The following is a 20312-nucleotide window of genomic DNA, read 5'->3' on the forward strand; positions in this document are numbered from 1 at the left end:
GGAAAATAGGGTCCAGGTTGAAATAAAAACAAAATTCTCCTTTAAGTCAAACTCCTCATTAAGTCCGTGTGGAGCGAATGTTGAGCGTGTGTATCCAGCGTGCTTCACGCTGCAGGAGCGCTCTGTCAAAGTCTCCGCCTCTCGGATGAGGTATGTTTGATTAAGTCTATGGCCCAGAAACGGAGATCACTGTCACTGTGTGAGTGCTGGATAAAGTGATCAAAGTGATCAGCACTTTTATGCTCTGTTACACGTGTGCGTAAAGGGCGCGTTGTTTTACCGACATACAGGAGCGAACAGGGGCATTTGATGGCGTAGATTACTCCCCGTGACGCACAGGTGGTTAAGTGTTTGAGAGTGACAGTCTGTCTGTAGTCTTGCAGTGCCAGCCGTAGATGATATCTACGTCTAGAGCACAACTCTCAAAAGTGGTTAACGCCCGCCCCCCAAGACAAAAAAAACATGCGTGACAGACACATGAATTGACCAACCACGGACCAACAGGTAAATAGACCCTGGGTGAAAACATCAACTTCACCACCACGCTAGGGCTGGGCGATATACCGAATATACTCGATGTATCGCGGCTTGTGCCACGTGAGATGTAGAAATTACTATATCGCGAACATTCGAGTATAATTGTCACGCATTGTTTATAACTTAAGCCGCCGGCATGACTCGCTTCACGTTTCCTCTTGTCAGCTCTCCCTCTCAAGGGAGAGCTCTGTCACACTCAGGAAGGGAGGGGGAATCACATGGATACGTCAAACGCGTCAAACCGCGTCAGACACACCCGTCCCCGACAGCAACCAACCCAAGCAGCTGGCGAAACATGGCCGCCTCCAGTGTGGCTGTTGACTGTTTCAAATTATAACAAAACAACCACTATATACATGTCCCGCAAGGTTTCTGAGATTAGGGGAAAGTCTGAGCTGGCGTTAACGCTAAACCAAACGTGGGGAGGAGGCAGCGGATTTGTTTGGCGTTAACGTTAGCTGTTGTGATGGGGGCTAATGGGGCTAACGTTAGCTAGCTGGTTGTGGCTACCTAGTTCAGCAGGCAGCGGTCCACAAGCTTGTTGTGACCAAAATCCCCGCATTTAAAGCACTTCATACTCCCAGAGCTGGCGTAAACCATAGAGCATAGAGAACCTCATGCATTACTCAAAATGAAACGTCCAGGGTTTGTGTCTCCAAAAGCAACTAACGCTAACGTTACATGCAAGGTAACGTGAAGCTAACGTAGCTAGCTGCGGGGCAGTCATGATCTATAAGGAAAACGAATGCGCACATTTTGCCTACATAAAAGTCAACATCACATACGTGTCTTTTCTTTAATCTAGAGCGAGGCATCATTTTTCAGTCAAAAGTGAAACGACACAGATATGATGGCATATAGTAAGGCTTGCCTCACTATAGAACTGGCCCCAATGCAAAAAAAAAATTAATTATTGTAATCTGTTAGTAGTTACATTACATGGAATATTTTTACTCACTGACTTTTTCATGTATACACGAGACTTTACAAAATGTTTGGTCATGGAAATTTGGTTTAAAGTCATGGAAAAGTCATGGAAATCCATTGGTCAAAATGTGTATGAACCCTGAAGGGTTAAATTGAGCATTTATGAGAGATTTCAAAAATATCGAGATATATATCGTGTATCGCGATATAGCCGAAAAACATCGCAATATTCTTTAGAGGCCATATCGCCCAGCCCTACACCACGCCGACTAAAACTGCAAACTTTGGCTGCCTTCTTTGCTCCAAATCAATCGGTTCGGACAATACAGTAGATAATAGATAATACACTACCATCCTGCAAAACAGCCTATCTACTGTTTGGTCGCTCCTTTTATCGCTTCTCTCTTCACGGTGCTTCACGGTGTTCCACTGAACGGACTGTAATAAGAGAGGCACGCTGTATGACGCGCTGTATAATGTAACTTCCGTCACAGCCCAGCCAACCAGATTACACCGGAGGCATCTGCCTGGCCCCGCCGGAAGTCCCGTGTGAATTCAGACTTGTGATTCAGACCCTCCATCGCTGGAAGCTTGATGACGTCGACGGTGGGTCTGACTACGTGAGACTAGACTGTCTGGGGTTGTGAATTATTTGATTTTCAGGGTTTGTGGGCAACAGGAACAGTGCGCGCACGGGAAGTGACCAACGGGGGGAGGCAGAGAGTCAATGGTGGGTTGTGTGCCAATTGGAGAGTGTGTGGTCTTGACCAGCCTGTTTCTGGTTGTGTGTGAAGGCAATCCTGGGGGGGTTCAGTGAAGATACCATGAGTTTACAGGACTCTCCAGTGTTTGAGCAGGCAGCGTTTGAGTTTGTTGGCCAGAGGGGAGTACTGCAGTGTGGCAGTAACACTCGGCGGAGTTGAGTCTGGTGTTTTCGGCTGTAGGAGAATGTCCCTATGGGAGTGGAGCGCACGTTTATAAGCATGGGACTCGGGAGATGGGGCGGCGTCCAATCGTCCATAGCCTCTCTCATGCAACCTCATTTTCATTTCTGTGGATTTTGTTATGAAGTCGCGCTTATCGCTGCACAACCTGCGCAAGCGCATGAAGTGGCCTGTGGGGAGATTGTCCTTGAGATGGGAGGGGTGATAGCTAGAGGCGTGTAGGAGAGTATTCCTGTCAGTGGGTTTGCGGTAGATGGAAGAGTTCAGTGTGTTGTTGTGTTTATATATGGAAACGTCAAGGAAGTTAATACATTCCGGGTGATGGTCAAGTAAGACCCACATCTTCAGTTAGTTCACCATCGAGGTGAACTGAAGATGTGGGTCTTACTTTAACCTTAGCTACTAGGGCTGGGTATTGGCAAGAATCTCACGATACGATACGTATCACGATACTTGGGTCACTATACGATTGCGATGCGATACATATTGCGATATATACTACTTGGCGTCCAAGTATCGATACAGTATCGGGTAGGGATGCACCGATATGAAAATTTTGGCCGATGCCGATAACCGATATTAACATTGCTGTTATGGCGATAACCGATATTTACCGATGTCGATATGATCTGTATAAAAACACATTTCTATGATAATAAAATTTTGTACATACTGAAAAACACATGTAAACACTGAATTTGAAAAAGTAATGCATTTCTTTATTTCAAAAACATTTGTAAAAGCCCATAAATCATAGATTTACTGCATTATTTCATCTCAATGTGAAGAATTTGGCTGATACCGATAACCGATATTAACATTGCAACATCGGACCGATACCGATATGTTAAAAAATGACTAACATCGGCCGATACCGATATGATTGCCGATATATCGTGCATCCCTAGTATCGGGAAATAAAATATCGCGATATATTGCCGTATCGATTATATTGCCCAGCCCTATTTACTACCAAACGAGAGTGGTCGGGTAATTTACACCTATCACCCAGTAAAGAGAAGCCCTCTAACCCGTCTCTCAATAAGTTTGTTTGGGGTGAAAACATAAAAGCTAACACAATTATTTTGGCCTTCATGTGAACAATAATGTAATCAACTACTGCTTTATCTTTGGCAGAAACTGAAGTAAAGTTATCCTTGCTCCAAAAGTGTTCTACCATTTAGCACACAGCATTTTACAACTCTCAAAAATTCATTTAATGTTTCTCCATAGTTATTAATGATACTGTGTAAATTAGTTCTGGAGGGGGGGATATTATCCACATCCCTTATACAATCGTCAAGGCTACCAATACGACTATTAAAGTCCCCACATAGAAACACAGCATCGACATCAGACAGACTATACAACTGGGCTGTTAAAGGGATATGCCAACTTTTTCAGAGTTTCGTTTATTTGCCATATCGCCCACACATAACCAAGATACACAATACTTTTACCCTCACTCTCCATACAGTATACAGTGAGCTACACTCGTCCAGTTAATTAGTATTGGGGGAAACGGTACAGCTGTTCAAAGTTACCAAAATACACATTTCTAACAGTACCAAAAAGCTCTATGTACATGTTGTGACTCGGGTACTCACAGAGAGCCGGTCGTCGGACATTTCACCGTCTGGCGCCTCTCTCGATCCGACTAGGAATTTATTGATTCGATTTTTGAGGAGTTGACATGTATCCAGGCCGCGTGATTTCTAACCCCACATAGGATAAGCAATAACCACGCCCTGTGGCGCCGGGATTGGCCAGGAGCAACACTGGAGGGCACGCAGCCCAGCGATTTCGAGAGCGGACATTGAGAGCGGACATTGAAATGAATTATGGTCACCTACCTTCCTTAGCATAGTAATAATAATAATAAGTAGCCTATAATAATTGTAATATACACAATGTACACAATCTACAAAAACATGCAATAATATAAACGGTGTTGTGTTCACGTTCATAGTCATATAATATAATGTATCATATCGTTAATTTCAAGCTCAATTCTTACCCAGAGAAAAGGTACAGCACTGAAAATGTAACAAGCAATAGTTTTTTAAACATCTTTATTTTAAAAAAAACCAGGTGCTTTAGTCCCAAGCTTCAATGCTCCTGGCCAATCCCAGCGCCACAGGGCGTGGTTATTGCTTATCCTATGTGGGGTTAGAAATCACGCATCCAGGCCCCGAAATTAGAGCCCGCCACCCGCCAATGGCGGGCATATTTTAGCTTTGGCGAGTTAGATTTGGCATCTGTCCGCCACGTGGCGGGTCGCAAAATAGTCGTCATGTAATATTAAAACTGTGTGTAGCCGCCTGTGTCCACCTAGCATATTTTTCCGACTGTCAAACGCTGGAAAGCGCAGATCCCAGCGCACAATATACAAGGAAGCAGTCTGAAACTGGTTAGTTCAGTCACTGAACTAACATTAGTGCGTTCAGTGCGGTAACATGAGTGCTTCCTGAGGCTGTTTCATTCTAGCTCTCCCGTCTAGGCTACCAAACGTGACTCTGGAATGAAATGCAGTCGTCAATTTAACGGAGGTAAATTGACAGTCTAAAGTCGGGCGAATCAATAAATGAATCAATCAATCGCTCGCACTTGTTGCCGACACACTCGTATGATACAGTATATATGAGGAGATAATATGTGTATTTTGGTGCGCAGCTGGCACAAGTGCTTTGTGAGACTGTTTCATTCTGGCTCTGCCAAGAACGAGTGCAGGAGAGCTAACGCAGGTGCCAGGTGTGAGTGGGAGAGAAAGGTGTGTAGCCCAAGTTGTGCGCCGTGCACTGAGACTGTCGCAGTTATTACTTTTAGCTGCGTTGGTTTTTTTTGCAACAATTTAATAATTTTTTTTTAATTTTAAGATTTTTTTTTACAAATAAGACACAAAATTGCTTTACTTAAATGAACATTTATTTAACTCTGTTAGTCACACTCTATTCAGAGTCCTCGCTGTCAAGCTGTGTGTTGTCCTCCAGCCAACAGAGTTAAATAAATGTTCATTTAAGTAAAGCAATTTTGTGTCTTATTTGTAAAATTAAATATCAACTGCAAATGAGTGAATAATGATATAGACATCAGCAGGTGATGGTGATGTGGAAGTGAGTCAGAAAATATTAGTGTTTTACCTATATGGCTACATCTGGGCAAGAGCAGTGCCACTCACTCAGCAAATGATGGTTAAGACTGAAAAACAGTCTAATCTTAAAGGTCCCATATTGTGTAGTTTTCTGCTGTTTTAAACATTTGTCAGGGGTCTTTAAAATAAGGTCATGCATTCTGTTTGGGATTTGGAGACATCTTGATTTTTTTCTTGTATTTACCCTCTGCAGCTCAGTATAGTCAGTTTTTTCTACAAAGGCCTTGGTCTCATTGGCCGATGAGGCGCTCCGGTGAGGTGCCCCTCTGATTGGCCGCCTGATCTGTCACTCAAAGCAAATGCTGACTGAGCAGAGCAACTACTGTCTGTGCTTGCGTAACCTATGTGCGATTCGAAATCACGCGTCTGTGCCTGTATGCTGCCTGACCTGTAGCTTTAGCTAGCTGCACTGAGCTGTCACAAAAAAAGACTGTGAAAGTGAGACCGTTTGACAGATTCGGATTTAGAGGAAAAGGAACAGTTGAGCGGACCCCATTCGCATTGCGGGTTGTTGGCATAGTGAGCGGACCCTGTTTCGATGCGGTAAGTGGAATGTTTTTATCTAGCTTTGGCTTGTGTCGCTAACGTTAGCATAGCTAGTAAACTTGCAGATTTCCGTGTCTGTCATCATGGCCATTATCCCTAGCGTTATATTATATTATCACTATAGCCTATTTGGACCCCAGGAAGACTAGTTAGCTGTTGTCTAGGCGGCAGATAATGGGGATCCTTTTTAATAAGCAATAAACGCCAGCTTGCCTGCTGTGTGGATGTAGCTACTACTGACTGGCTAATCCACAGCAGACATACGCATATAACGTTCATTTATGTTCAAATGCATCAAATTGATGTGAAGATTCATCAAGGGATACAAATATTGACATGACACATGTAAAAAATAATGCTTATTGTGTCCTATGCTATCTATTAATTTGGACATGACTGTTGTAATTCTAATTCGTGTCATTCCACCCGTGTATAACATCTTACTTCTTGAGTTGATACCTTTATGGTTGTATGTTACAGTAGTCTGTACAGTAATGTTACTCACATCTAATTTGCCCTTGCAAAATAATAAATGTCATTGTAATGTTCTGAAGCTTGCAAAATGCAATAAGTTACCTGTTTTCATTCCTTTAGGTTGCCACTTGCCAGAAGAATCAAGCCTGTTCAGGATCATCTTGGCGTGTATGTTCACTTCAGAATGCAATGAATAAAATCAGACTATGGACCCTTACAGCTTAGGAATTATTACAGTATAGCAGTTGTGTATTCTGTGCATGCATTGATTTGACAAATATGGCCAACATGGATACTGTACATGACAATAAATTTGAGCAAAGTAATTGTGTTGTACTTTATTACACATCCAAGTAGATAAACAGTAACACTGACTTCTTACAGAATCTAATTATTTTATTATAGAAAATACACACAAAATGCTTGTGCAGGACCATGCTATGCTGCAAAATTACAGGAATGTTCCACTGTAGCAGTAAAGTGGTGCTGTAGGCTATCAATCACATAAATTATATGAGACTAAGTATTACAAAAATATATGAAATATATTTGACAGTATGTGTACTCTATTCTCAATGTCTACAGACAGATATTTTGTCAGCTAGGTAGCTGGAGGATTTCTCGGTTGCAGGTGTGTGCTGGGTGCTGCACTCTTCGACGCTGATGATGCTTCAGGAGACGACTGAATGGGGGGAAAACGGTTCCATTACAGAAGAGTGTACATCATTATGTAGCAAATTAGCGATTTTCATGTACAGATTATTTTTATAATAACATTTCTATATTTATTGAATTGTCATATTTACAAAGTTTTGTGTGTACAATAAAAATGTGTTGGTAAACATACCGTACTGCAAGTCGGCTAAGCAGACGGCAGGATCCTGGATGGTCTCTCTTGGTAGGTGGGGAAGTCAGACTGTAGCCTACTAGAGAGACACAAAAGGGGAAAGTTGGCTCAATCTGCAATCTAAAACTACATTACCTGCAAACTACAGCCTCAATAATTACCATGTATTCTAAATGTCTCCAACTGTCTCAAGGAAAATAGGACATGAATGATAACCTCCAGAGAATCATGTTTATGGTTGCGACAACTGTTTACAAAACTATAGCGTTAGTTATTTCAATATCAGCTAGTTATATTGAAGAGATTCATAACGGCTAGCGTTAGTTATATTGAACAGCAGTTTATACTACAGTAGGCCTGTGGCTAAATGAACGTTAGCTCAGCTGGCGCTGCCTTCATACTCCCAGAGCTATCATAATCCTGCAAGTGGCCCGATTCTAACAATATTACAGACAAAGTTACGTTAGGCGATTAGAGCACGCCATGCACATATAATAGCCATTTTCAGCACTATCTCCTCACTGCTTGCAACGAGGAGAAACACAAACAAGCACACATAACGATGTCATGGCCAGCTGTTAGCAAAAACGAAATTATATTACAGTAGCCTATTGCGTCAATAAACTCACCGTCTCAATGCTGTGGGAAGGGTCCCGTATCGTTGGAATGGATCCTTTCTCCAGTACTAATTTATCCATCCATTTATCCACAAGATATTTCTCTTGAGGAAAGCTGTGCAGTGATGAGTTTGGTGGTTGAATACAACCGGGTACAATGCACTTCTTTTTTGACGACATGGAGCAGCGAGTGCAAGCTGGCAGCCTTGACTGTAGGCTGGCAGTCACGTTCACAACAAGCTAGGTTGAGGTCACAATCATGGGAGAGAGAGGGCGGGCTCTAGGCGGGCCCTGTGAATTTTTGATTGATTGGCGACATGTGACGTAGAAAATCCTTGCAAATTCTGGAACTCTAATTCGCCTCTCCTGTGGCTCCATCTTGTGGCAGGGGAGGGAGAGGAATGACTGTAGGAAGTGATTTCATACTTTTACAGACTTGTACAGACACCCCCAAGTTTATACAAACCACAAAACCCAATCAAAAGCGATTTTCACAGTATGGGACCTTTAATGGTCCTCTAATCTGGTTTAAGGCGCCGCGCAAGTTCGCCGGCGCCCGTTGGGCGCTGGCATTGTCCCGCCACAACTACTGGCTGCTCTGGTAAGATATCTGGCTGGTCAGAAGTTTGGGGAACTCTCTGTACAGGCTACAGGGAGACCGCCTGGCTGTAGGTTGAATTGCTTTATTCAGGCTATGATCTGTGATGTGCTGAGATATCCAAATTGGCATGAAGAGATGACAGCATGCAGCCGCAACCCGGACTGGATCGAGTGGATCGGAGCTTCGAAAGGAAGAATGTCATTGCGTTAGTGCAGTTCACCAATGACCACAGTTGCGAATAATTCTACACCTAAAAGGCGTGGTTTAGCGCCGAGGGGAAAATGGGGACCACGCCCACTAATAGTGTTGCGCCTGGCGTTAAACGTAATTTTAAGGCCAGGGGGAAGATAGGGCCCCATGGCTTTGAGTTGGAAAATTCAAAACGTTTCACGTTGTAAGAGGCGTTTGAGATCATCCCCTCCCCTCTGAGAACTGGGGATCACCTCAATAGCAATGGCCTTCAGTGAGCTGGGGTTGCCATGCCCAGCCTGTTTGTAATGTTTAGCCATAGGGTATTTTTATTGGAGGTCCTAATGCAGGCCCGCTCCAACCCATTACGCAGAGTACGCATACTGCGTAGGGCATCACGTGACTGAGGGCACCAAAAAAAAAAAAATTTTTTTTTTTTTTTTTTTTTTTTTGGTGCCCTCAGTCAGGCCACTCACTGAACAGCAGGCCAGGCGCAGCCTACTGGTTTACTAGTGGTTTTATTACTTTATTCAGGGTGCATCTCATTGTAAAATTGGACTCGGCCCAAATTGGGCTTCAAACGGCCCAAATTGGGCTTCAAGCGGCCCAAATCTGGCTTCAACCGGCCCAAATCTGGCTTCAACTGGCCCAAATCTGGCTTCAACTGGCCCAAATCGGGCTTCAGACGGTCCAAATCTGGCTTCAAACAGCCCAAATCTGGCTTCAAACGGCCCAAATTGGGCTTCAAACAGCCCAAATTTTTCGCCGCCGCCCTTCGGACGCCGGCACGCACATCGGCCTGTATCAGCCTGGCCTGCTTGGTATCTAATGCCCGGCCTGAATTATGATCCCAGTCCACCCCTGCTTGCATGTACAGTTTAACAATCACTTGTTTGCTGACATGTACAGTAATTCTAACAATTGTTTGTTTCCCACATGTAATGAAATGTGAGATACACTAGTATCGTTCATAATTAATGATTTTGCAGTCTTTCGTTTGACAGTTATTGAAAGTTTTACGGGGGGGGGGGGGGGGCACCACAGAACAATTACGCTTAGGGCACCCAAATGGCCAGGATCGGCCCTGTTATTGGCATAAACATGCTCAGAAACCCTGTCCCTCAGTCTGCGTTTGGTTCGACCCACATAGAAGCAACCACATTCACACTCCAACCTGTAAACAACACAATTTTTATTTTTGTTATGCATTAGCCATATAATAAGGCTTTTAAACTTTTTCAACGACAAGAGTGCCTTGGTTGCTTCTTTTTTCATCATGTTAAGGACTCTGTTGAAAAACTAATCATCCTAACCATGTGTTGAGAAGCTAACCCTAACCATGTTACGGACTGTGTTGTGAAGCTAACCCTAACCATGTTAAGAATTATGTTGAGAAGGTACCCCTAACCATGTTTGTGCATATTTGAAGATCGTGGTGACCTGGATACTTCAACTGGACTGCTGAGGATAAGAGGATTGACCAGAAACGACAGTGGATGGTACAAAGCAGAGATCAACAACAAAGTCATCAGCCAGACTCAACTCATAGACATCTGTAAGTTATTATGTTGCCAGTTTGGCCAGTTTCAAGTGAGGTGTTGTTTTCCACTGAATTCACCACTTCATTCATCTTGGAAAAAGCCAACGCGGGAGTGCAAATAACCCGTGAATGGTTATTTGAGGCATTCTCCAAAAGCAAGTGAATCCCCACAGAACCTCATGTTAAAATGCACAACTATACAGCAGAAATAAACATGTTTACAGCAAGGGTGAAATTTGCGTTGGTTCACAGGGGTCACTAAACCCCCTAGTGGCCATAGCCAAATATCTATCTATATATTGGCAATGTGGGCAATGTCTGTTCTCTGTTAACATTGTTGTGCCGGCCACAGCTATGCCGTTTTATGTGTGATCGGGCTGAAACTTTCAGGGAATGTAAAGAGCACCTGTGCGGATTTTTTAATTCTGGCAGATTAATTGCCCTAAGGCTGAGGCTATAGTTCAGTGATGGTGTCATCAGTGATGTCATCAGTGATGATGTCATCAGTGGGGAGGAACCAGACGTAGACCCTGGGCCGTGTGGGTGACCTGACGAAGCCGGATTTTTTAATTAGGTGATTGCCCTAATTGTCATCAGTGATGTCATCCGTGATGATGTCATAGAGGCGGCGAGGCGGCGACGCACATTGGTCATCAGTGATGTAATAAGAGCAAGTGAGCCCGCACAGCGGTTGAGCTGCAGGGCGGGCGAGGCTGCGCATGCAAGCTAGCTCGGCGAGCTGCAGGGCGAGCTGCGTATGTGAGTTGCAGGGCCAGCCAGGGCCGTGGGAAGTAGATTTTTTCCAATTTTTTTTACAAATGTAATTAAAAATATTTGGCAGTGCACTATGTTCCTTTCTTGTTTAAGAATGTTTCGGGAAATTAAAATGTAGCCTATTTAAATAGAATTATCAACAATAACAATCAAGGAAGTTACATGCTTGTAGGCTAGAGAAGAAGAAGAGCGCGCATGCACGCACATGTTGTGTTGAACCAACCAACAACCAATACGAATTGTTTAATCTGGCAATAAAGAAATGTGAACTTGACATGCTATTTTAATAGCCTACTCAACAATGCACCTCCCACTATACAGCAAAGAGAGGAGTCAATGTTTCTTGATATATGCCATTCAGATCAGAATAATTAGTCTAGTCATTAAGTTTGCTGATAATATTTCTATTGTGTTAAGTCTGTGTCATGTTAACTGGTGTATTCAGAGCAAATAGGGAGATATAGAGCATTATCATCATGCTATATATCTCCCTCTTTGCTCTGAATGAGTGAGAAAAGAAGAAAATACTGAATAATTACACCACAACAGTATCCTAATGTTAATTTAAAATGAGATATTCCTCTAAATATGGCAAAAAAATGTAAAAGAAAAACGTCAATTTTTTTTCCTGCGGGGCCCTTGCCCCACCAAGAGTCCCTTCCTCCTAGCACCCCCTGCTTAAAGTGACTTCCAGCGGCCCTGGGGCCAGCTCGGCGAGCTGCAGGGTGTGCGAGGCCACTAGTGAGCCCAAGTGAATCGCATCTGCATGCAACAAGCATGATGACGATTTTCTAACACATAATCTGCTATTAATGTCATGCATATTAATTAAGACCTCAATTGACCAGATGCATCGATTTCCTCAAGTCCCAACTAAGTGCTGCAAAGAAAACAGGTCTTTTTTATGGGGCTTTACTTGGTTTTTATTCTGTAACGGACCAATCTGGAGCACTTTATTATCTCTGCCAGTTTTCGGCTGCGTCTGTCTGTGCGTGTTTAAACATTGGATTCTATCCCTATTATAATTGTAATCATGTTTAAACAGGTATGCTGATTTTAAAATACACCTTTTATTAGGGATGCACCCATTGATCGGCACGTGACCGGAAATGACCGATTTCCACGTGATCGGCCTCGACCGGTGATCTGCGCCGGTCACTCTAAATAGCTGATTCTGTGAGCAGATTTTCACGTGACGTGCGCGCACCCGAAAGAGCGAGACCGAGACGGATGAGTTGCAGCCAAAACAAAAGCAGCCACTACACACATGCCACAGCATGTCTTCGTCGGTGTGGAAATTTTTCACCGTCAGTGAAGACGATACAAAGCTTGCAGTTTGTCACACATGCAAATCGAAAATAAGCCGCAGAGGGGCAGGGTAGGTTGGAGTCCACTCCAGTCTGAGCGGCTCGCTTCACCTCACCGGCCCCTCTTCCCCGACCAGCTGCAGTCCACATCACCGCTGCCTGCTGCTGCTGCTATCTGTCAGTCACGTTGTAAAGTGGATACAGGAGAGGACTATTTGTTTCGTATTGCGAATAGAACGACGAACATAATAATAAAACGCATCGGACCAGTGTGCAAGGTTTTCTGTGCGAGATGATTTTTTTTTCGAATGGCAGATTAAAAAAAACTGACTCTGTGTGTAAACTACGATATTCAAATTGAGTCAACTCAAACAAATTTCCTCATCTACTCAAGAACAGCCAAATCCACAACTGTAGAGTGGGCATGCATGGCTTCGAAGGTCTCTGGGCTCCAGACCTATATAGGCTATAAACTCCTTGTCCATGGATAACATTTTGACGTTTATTTAATTTATTTTATTAGTTTATTTGGCAGGGACATATACAACAAAAACATTAAACACCATAGGGGAAGATATGCTTTGTAACAGATTTAGCCATAGGCTACTTTCCATCTCGAGCCCCTGTTCTGTTGCACCTTTTTTCTTTTGGAAAAGTAAATGCATGATAGCTGTGGGATATACTGGTTGTTTTATATTCATTGTATTTACACAAAAAAGAAAAGCTCTGTCCAGTAACCTGGAACACTTTTATTTTGAGATGTTTTTGAGTGAGATCGTCCTACCTCATGCAAATGATAAAAAATGTGACATCAATGTTAATTTTCTATTAAAGCAAAGTAAAAAAAAAAAAACGTAAAAAAATAAGCCTTCAATTATTGTTCTTAGAAAGAAAATCGGAATCGGCCAAAATCGGTATCGGCAAGTCAGACTATTCAAAAATCGGAAATCGGAACCGGCCAAGAAAATGGCAATCGGTGCATCTCTACCTTTTATGCATCATTGTTAGAGTAGCAGAATGCACACTCAATATACAGACTATGCTTTTATCAGTATCCACCTTATTTTTGAATGCCCCACTGTTTTTTCTCAAATACACTACTGCCGCATGCGCTGGGACGCGTCATCAGTGATGTTATCTGGGGTCGTAAGGTGTTTTGGGTCTGTCAACATCATACACCCTCGCCCAATTAAGACCCCGACTCGCGTCCCAGAACCCGCTCACGGATCAGCCTTCCTACTCTGTCTGCAACGTTGCCCGCGGGAGGGGTAAGCGAGAACGCCCAATCCGCTGCAATAGAGCTAGTGCTACACCGCAGTATTGGCCCTTCGGTGCATGGAGGATCTAGGCTCTGTGGGTTACTCCCGGCCGTGCTCCTCCTTCGTCTCACCAGACCCTCCCGTGGCAAAGGCAATCCAGAGGCTGAGAGGATAAGTTAAGTTAAGTTAAGTTAAGTTAAGTTAAGTTAAGTTAAGTTAAGTTAAGTTATCCTTTATTTGTCCCCTTGGGGAAATTCATCCTCTGCATTTGACCCATCCTCTACTAGGAACCTTCCTAGAACTAGGAGCAGTGGGCAGCCACTGTGCAGCGCCCGGGGACCAACTCCAGTTCTTTTGCCAGTACCTTGGTCAGGGGCACTGACAGGAGTATTCACCCTAACATCATACACCCTCGCCCAGTAGACCCAGCCGAGGCCAATTAACACGTTCACTGCCATTGACGAGATATCTCGGCTTACAAAATCCAACGGTTGACTGCCAATGACGAGATATCTCGGCTTAAAAAAAAAATAAAAAAAATTGACGGTGGGACGTGGATCAACGCCTCAAGGACGCCTCAAGAGGGCCTGTGCGCTGCACGTCATTTACCTGCGTCGAGCACCTCGCTCTAGCCTGAAGGACCCCAGGCCGCGCCGATCTTTGCGCAGATTTTCAGGAGGCTAATCCGTAGCGTTTGTGGATTTCTCCCTCACGAGAGAGCCAAAATGGGGTGCTAATCCCATCCCGTACCGATTGCCGTCTCTCCGGCCGTCAACTGTCTCTCCAGCTCGTCACCAAACTATACTTGGTTGTCACCTAGTCTTTCCTAAGTGTCACTGGCCAGAGGCAAGCCAGAATTCTATATTCTCAAATACACTACTGCCGCATGCGCTGGGACGCGTCATCAGTGATGTTATCTGGGGTCGTAAGGTGTTTCGGGTCTGTCAACATCATACACCCTCGCCCAGTAGACCCAGCCGAGGCCAATTAACACGTTCACTGCCATTGACGAGATATCTCGGCTTACAAAATCCAACGGTTGACTGCCAATGACGAGATATCTCGGCTTTAAAAAAAAAAAAAAAAATTTGACGGTGGGACGTGGATCAACGCCCCCCACGTCTCCTATAAAAATATTGGAGCCACCGAACGTGTACAACCCATTCCACCGACCCACTAAGTGGCGACAGTGCTCTCCATTCTAGAAAAAGCCGAGCCAAAACTGCAGGTGAACGCGCGATGAAACCATTCTCATACAGTAAAATGGATTGGCGAAAACGCTTTCGCTTTCGCGCTGATTGCTGGCGGTGGGGGATTGCAAATTTGCATAATAGATTATGGGTGCAACACACTTTGAAACACGCAGCATGAATAAGACCAGGATCGCAAAAGAAACCCCGTTTCTTGGGGTTTCTCAACCGAAACCCCAAGAAACGAGCGAGCCCATCCAGACTTGCCCAGCGGCCGCCAGCAGACAGGAGCAGCAGCAGCAGCAACTCGCTTGTGACACGCCCGCTGCAGCCAAGAAGAACACACACGGAGGGAGGAGTTTGAAGTAGAGGGGTGTTTCCTGCTGTTATGGAGGAAATTACTGTTCAAAACTATTGTTTAGATGTCTGACGTCTTACTGATGCCAAAAATGAATGGTTAAAGTGACTGTTCTATCGAATTTCACAAAAAGCTATTTATCTCAGCTTAAATTTTCAGACGCTGAAACCATGCTGTATTCAAGTGCCAATGCCTACATAACTACTAACTCTACAAACTAACTCTTTTAGACAGAGAAAGCACACATTCTATTAGTTCTTTTGAGATATTTTGTGTTCACAAAATCTTAGCAGAAAAGAATCCTCGGGTCTTGAAAGATGAGCCAGAATCCTCAAAAAAAACCTCTGGCAGAAGCTACCTACAGTAAAAAAAATGGCTGGCAGTGAATGTGTTAAGACCCCGACTCGCGTCCCAGAAGCCGCTCACGGATCAGCCTTCCTACTCTGTCTGCAACGTTGCCCGCGGGAGGGGTAAGCGAGAACGCCCAATCCGCTGCAATAGAGCTAGTGCTACGCCGCAGTATTGGCCCTTCGGTGCATGGAGGATCTAGGCCGGCGATCCTCAAAGTCCGGACTCCGGTCTGCATCCGGACCGAGACGCCGTCCTATCCGGACCGAGCCCTATAACCTACAAATCATTGATAACAGTTATATTTTCACGGAGCGTTTCTATTTTAACCGGCACATGCTTTATAGTCTTTACGGTACTACTGGTTTATCTGCCAGGAAGCTCACAGACCAATGCATGCGCTGTAAATCATCACACGTGATGCTACTCAGCCAATCAAATAAGCGAATTGTTTCTCTCTGTTGCTTCAGTGGTGCTGCGAGAGTGTGACACACGGACGGAGGGGAGGTGAGAGATAAAAGTAATTTTACATGGTGTGCTCAAAAGAAACCACTCTTACATGTCCATTCATTGTTCTTACGGGCAGTTCAAAACCAGTATGTCTCGTGTGAAGTGCGGTGCGATCCTGACCTGTCTATGGAAGCGCCACACATGAGCAAACACACATACACACACCAGGGCACACTCACTGCCCAATGGCATGCGAGGTTTGCATTGCAATTGCATTGATCGATCGACAGACAGACAGACAGACAGATAGACACATAGACAGGGAGCTCACTTCTCTCAAGAGAAAAGGTTGTTTGTTGGCTGAGAGTGTTAAATGTGAAATGGAGTGAAGAAAAGGGGAAACTTATTTATCTTTCTCATTTTAAGATGCACATTTTTCCAAAGCACTCTGTTGTATGTTATTTTTAAATGCATTATTTTACTTGAAATGAGAAAAGAACATTTATTTATTACAGTAGGCTAGTTATGTATAATTAATCCAGTTAAATATGAAAACTGTAAATAAGCATTGTTGATGTTTATTTTGATTCAACAGTCAGTTGTTGACTACATACAGACATTGTACCATTAGGGCCTGTGTCCACCTAGCGTCTTTTTCCGAAATTAAACGCTGGGAGTGCGCTGGGGAACGCTGATCTCGGCGCACAATATAACAAGGAAGCAGTCTGAAACTAACGTTAGCTCAGTGCGGTAGTAGCTTGATAGCTGACAGCTAACATTAGCAAACAACACACATACAGTGATTTAGCTCAACACTCAGCAGAAATATTAAGTGTCTAGCCAATCTGCTCCCACAATTGAGCCTTTCTGTCTCTGTTGCGATAGTTTTTTCATATGATTAGTTGCCAGAAAAGGAGCACCCAACACCAGCGTCTTTCTGAAAAGTTAAAATAATTTCAGCTGGAAGCGCTGGGAGCGCTGGGAGTCGGGCGCACAAAAACACCAGAGCGCTCTGAAAATATACGCTGGACGCAGCGCACTTTCTCTAGACGTCCGTGTGCGCTCGCATACGCTCTCCCCCCATTGGAAACAATTGAAAATAGACGCCGGAGCTGATGAAAAGACGCTAGGTGGACACAGGCCCTAAGGCTACTTCAATCATTGAGTTCAATGGCACTGAATCATAACGCAAGCTACGTTACAATGTTCCGGACCTTTGCTTGAGGACATTTTCTCTAACTGGACCTCTTTGAATTTTAATTGAGTGCCCCTGATCTAGGCTCTGTGGGTTACTCCCGGCCGTGCTCCTCCTTCGTCTCACCAGACCCTCCCGTGGCAAAGGCAATCCAGAGGCTGAGAGGATGCCTCAAGGACGCCTCAAGAGGGCCTGTGCGCTGCACGTCATTTACCTGCGTCGAGCACCTCGCTCTAGCCTGAAGGACCCCAGGCCGCGCCGATCTTTGCGCAGATTTTCAGGAGGCTAATCTGTAGCGTTTGTGGATTTCTCCCTCACGAGAGAGCCAAAATGGGGTGCTAATCCCATCCCGTACCGATTGCCGTCTCTCCGGCCGTCAACTGTCTCTCCAGCTCGTCACCAAACTATGCTTGGTTGTCACCTAGTCTTTCCTAAGTGTCACTGGCCAGAGGCAAGCCAGAATTCTATATTCTCAAATACACTACTGCCGCATGCGCTGGGACGCGTCATCAGTGATGTTATCTGGGGTCGTAAGGTGTTATGGTAAATAAGAATTGTGCGTACAAGGTCCGGTTTAACGTGACTTATTGTTGCAGCTTGCCATTTCCTAAATGGTATTCTACTTGATTTGAAAAGATGGCCGCCTACACTCAGTCCCTTGTACCCTGGCTGAATTGAACATAACTTGGCCAATAGGTATGTAACATACCAAATAAAACAAACAGTAATGTCTTTATTTGATGTAGAATGCACAGGACATGTAATTGTTTCGTTAAACTCGCGTTCCAGGAATATTGTATTTACTGCGCTGCTCTAAAATAACGTTAGTGGCGCGAGGCTCAGAGAGCCTGTTCGTCCTAGAAGCCACTCGCTTTGCACCAGAAGACAATCGATTTGGGGTGGAACACGCCAGGATTGGCCAACGCCAACGTTAACTGTCGAATCAAATCATCGACAGAGATGCTATGGCCTGCCTCCCAGTATTCTCAGTGTGCAGAGATAGATAGATAGAACGTTAGAAATATAGCCAGCCACGTTATAAACAACTAAGCAACGCTGATGTATGGAAACGGTTTTGCCCGAAATGGTTAAAAGTTATATCAATTTGGTCATTCAGTGGCGTTTTACTGCCATGTAACATAACTAACTAGCGGCTAATATTAGCCACAGCAGGCGATTACCCATGAATGCACTGCGCTCTTAACTCATTGAGTGCCAATGACGACAATCGTCGTCAATTCAAATAGTAACGTTGAGTGCCAATGACGACGATTGTCGTCAATTGCGTTTTTTGACGGTGGGACGTGGATCGAAGCCAGATGCATCTCCTGTGAAAGTATGGTGGATGTTGAATGTGTAAAAGCTATTTTACGGACCCATTAGGTGGCGACAGTGCTCTCCAGATTAGAGAAAGGTGAGGAAAAAAACAGAGAAGCCGTGGGGACACGGAAACCGCATCGGTATGCATCGATATGCATGAAGCATAACGTTAGCTGTGCCTGCAGCAGCCAATCTGCTGCCACAATTGAGCCCCTCCGTCTCCGCTGCGATAGCCCCTCACATGATTAGTTGTGGAGTTGTTATTATTCTCAGTTGGAAGCGCTGGGAGCCGGTGACAAATACACGCGGAACGCTGTGAAAAAGCTGGGTTTTCAGTGCAGAGCAAACGCAGCACAGAGCCACCAGAGACACACCCACGGAGGAGGGGTTTGCAGTCGAGGGGGGTGGGGCACGCAGGGCAGCATACAACACCGACCCAGACAGACCCAGACAGCAGGCTCGATGGACAGATTGGTTGGCAAACACAAGCTAGAATATCTGATGCCCACCAGCAGTAAATCAAGACCAGCAAGAAAGTGTAGGGTCTGCGCAGCAGGGGCCAGCGCTGCTGGTTGCAGCTAAAAAATATTATTTTGCCAAACAAAATTTCTTTGTTTTCGCTCTTTTATTGAAGGAAATTATTTTTGAGGTGTCACTACATCAGAAAATATTAGCTTCAGAGTCAGTGATGTGCTTGAAATGTTTAATTTCACAAAAGGCTGATTATCTCAGCTTCTAGTCTGAAACGTCTGTTTTTGCTGAAATCAACCTATCTTCTCCGGCTGATAACTAAAGAACGGAAAATGATATCAATAAACTTTTTTTTGCTGATGATACAATAGACTCTCATTGTTCTTTGGGCGTGTTCGGTGTTTACATAGTAATATCACACAATATTCTGTGGGCCTGTGGGCGTCCGTTCTCCAAAAGTGGCTGGCACTCAATGAGTTAAAGGGATATTTATCGACGAGATTTTTGCCAAGCTGGACCTGATTAGTGATTTGCTCCGTTCACCCAGATCGGGTGTCAAGCTGTCAGCAACAAGGCTGGGAGGATCACACCGGAAGAAGCACCCATCAGGCAGATCAGGCAAAAATGGCCGCCAAAAATAAGGTGGATATAAAAGGGAGCTAGGGCTCTGTCAGTTTCTCTGTCTGGCCCACGTAGTGATGTCATCAATTCACTCACACACACACAAAGTTCCAGTGATGATGTCATCAGTGATGTCATAAATTGTGACATCATCAGTGATGTCAGAGGCATTGTGACATCATCAGTGATGCACACATACACAAGACACACACACACAAACACATGCATACATGAGACAGAAAGGCACACACATGCACACTAGGGCTGGGTATCGCCACTGACTTCCCGAAACGATTCCGATACACAAGGTCCCAAGTCGATACGATTTCCGATACGATTCGATATCGATATTTTAGTTACAATACCAGTTTTGCTTTGATAATGGAAGAGATTCTCAAAGAACTAATGCTGTAAATTGTACAAGGAACCCTCTAACCTGGTGCATTATTAAAACATATTAATATTTACATTAAGAATTGACCATAAAGCAATCATGTAATTATTTTTACCACGTGCGGAGCACGTAGGTCTTGTCATCGTTTAGTCAGCAAGATCATGGGATCACTCACTCAGTCATAGTACGCAAATGACGCTTTTCACTCTCGGGGACGCGCAGTGAGTCTCACTCTCGTTTCCCGAAGGGGGG

The 20312-nt window shown here is 44.3% G+C and overlaps 1 protein-coding gene across 1 annotated transcript in view; it reads left to right on the forward strand.

The window, feature by feature from the left end:
• LOC310782184 (NACHT, LRR and PYD domains-containing protein 3-like) overlaps positions 1 to 20312 on the forward strand; it is a gene marked incomplete at its 3' end in the record, with an annotated part of 174355 nt that overhangs the window by 69458 nt on the left and 84585 nt on the right. The window contains exon 6 of the mRNA XM_083642870.1: positions 10263 to 10388. Coding sequence (XP_083498996.1) covers positions 10263 to 10388 — 126 coding nt within the window. The remainder of the gene's footprint in view (positions 1 to 10262; positions 10389 to 20312) is intronic.

This window comes from Poromitra crassiceps, assembly GCF_964638095.1.
Source record: "Poromitra crassiceps genome assembly, chromosome: 9".
Taxonomy (NCBI): Eukaryota; Metazoa; Chordata; class Actinopteri; order Beryciformes; family Melamphaidae; genus Poromitra; species Poromitra crassiceps.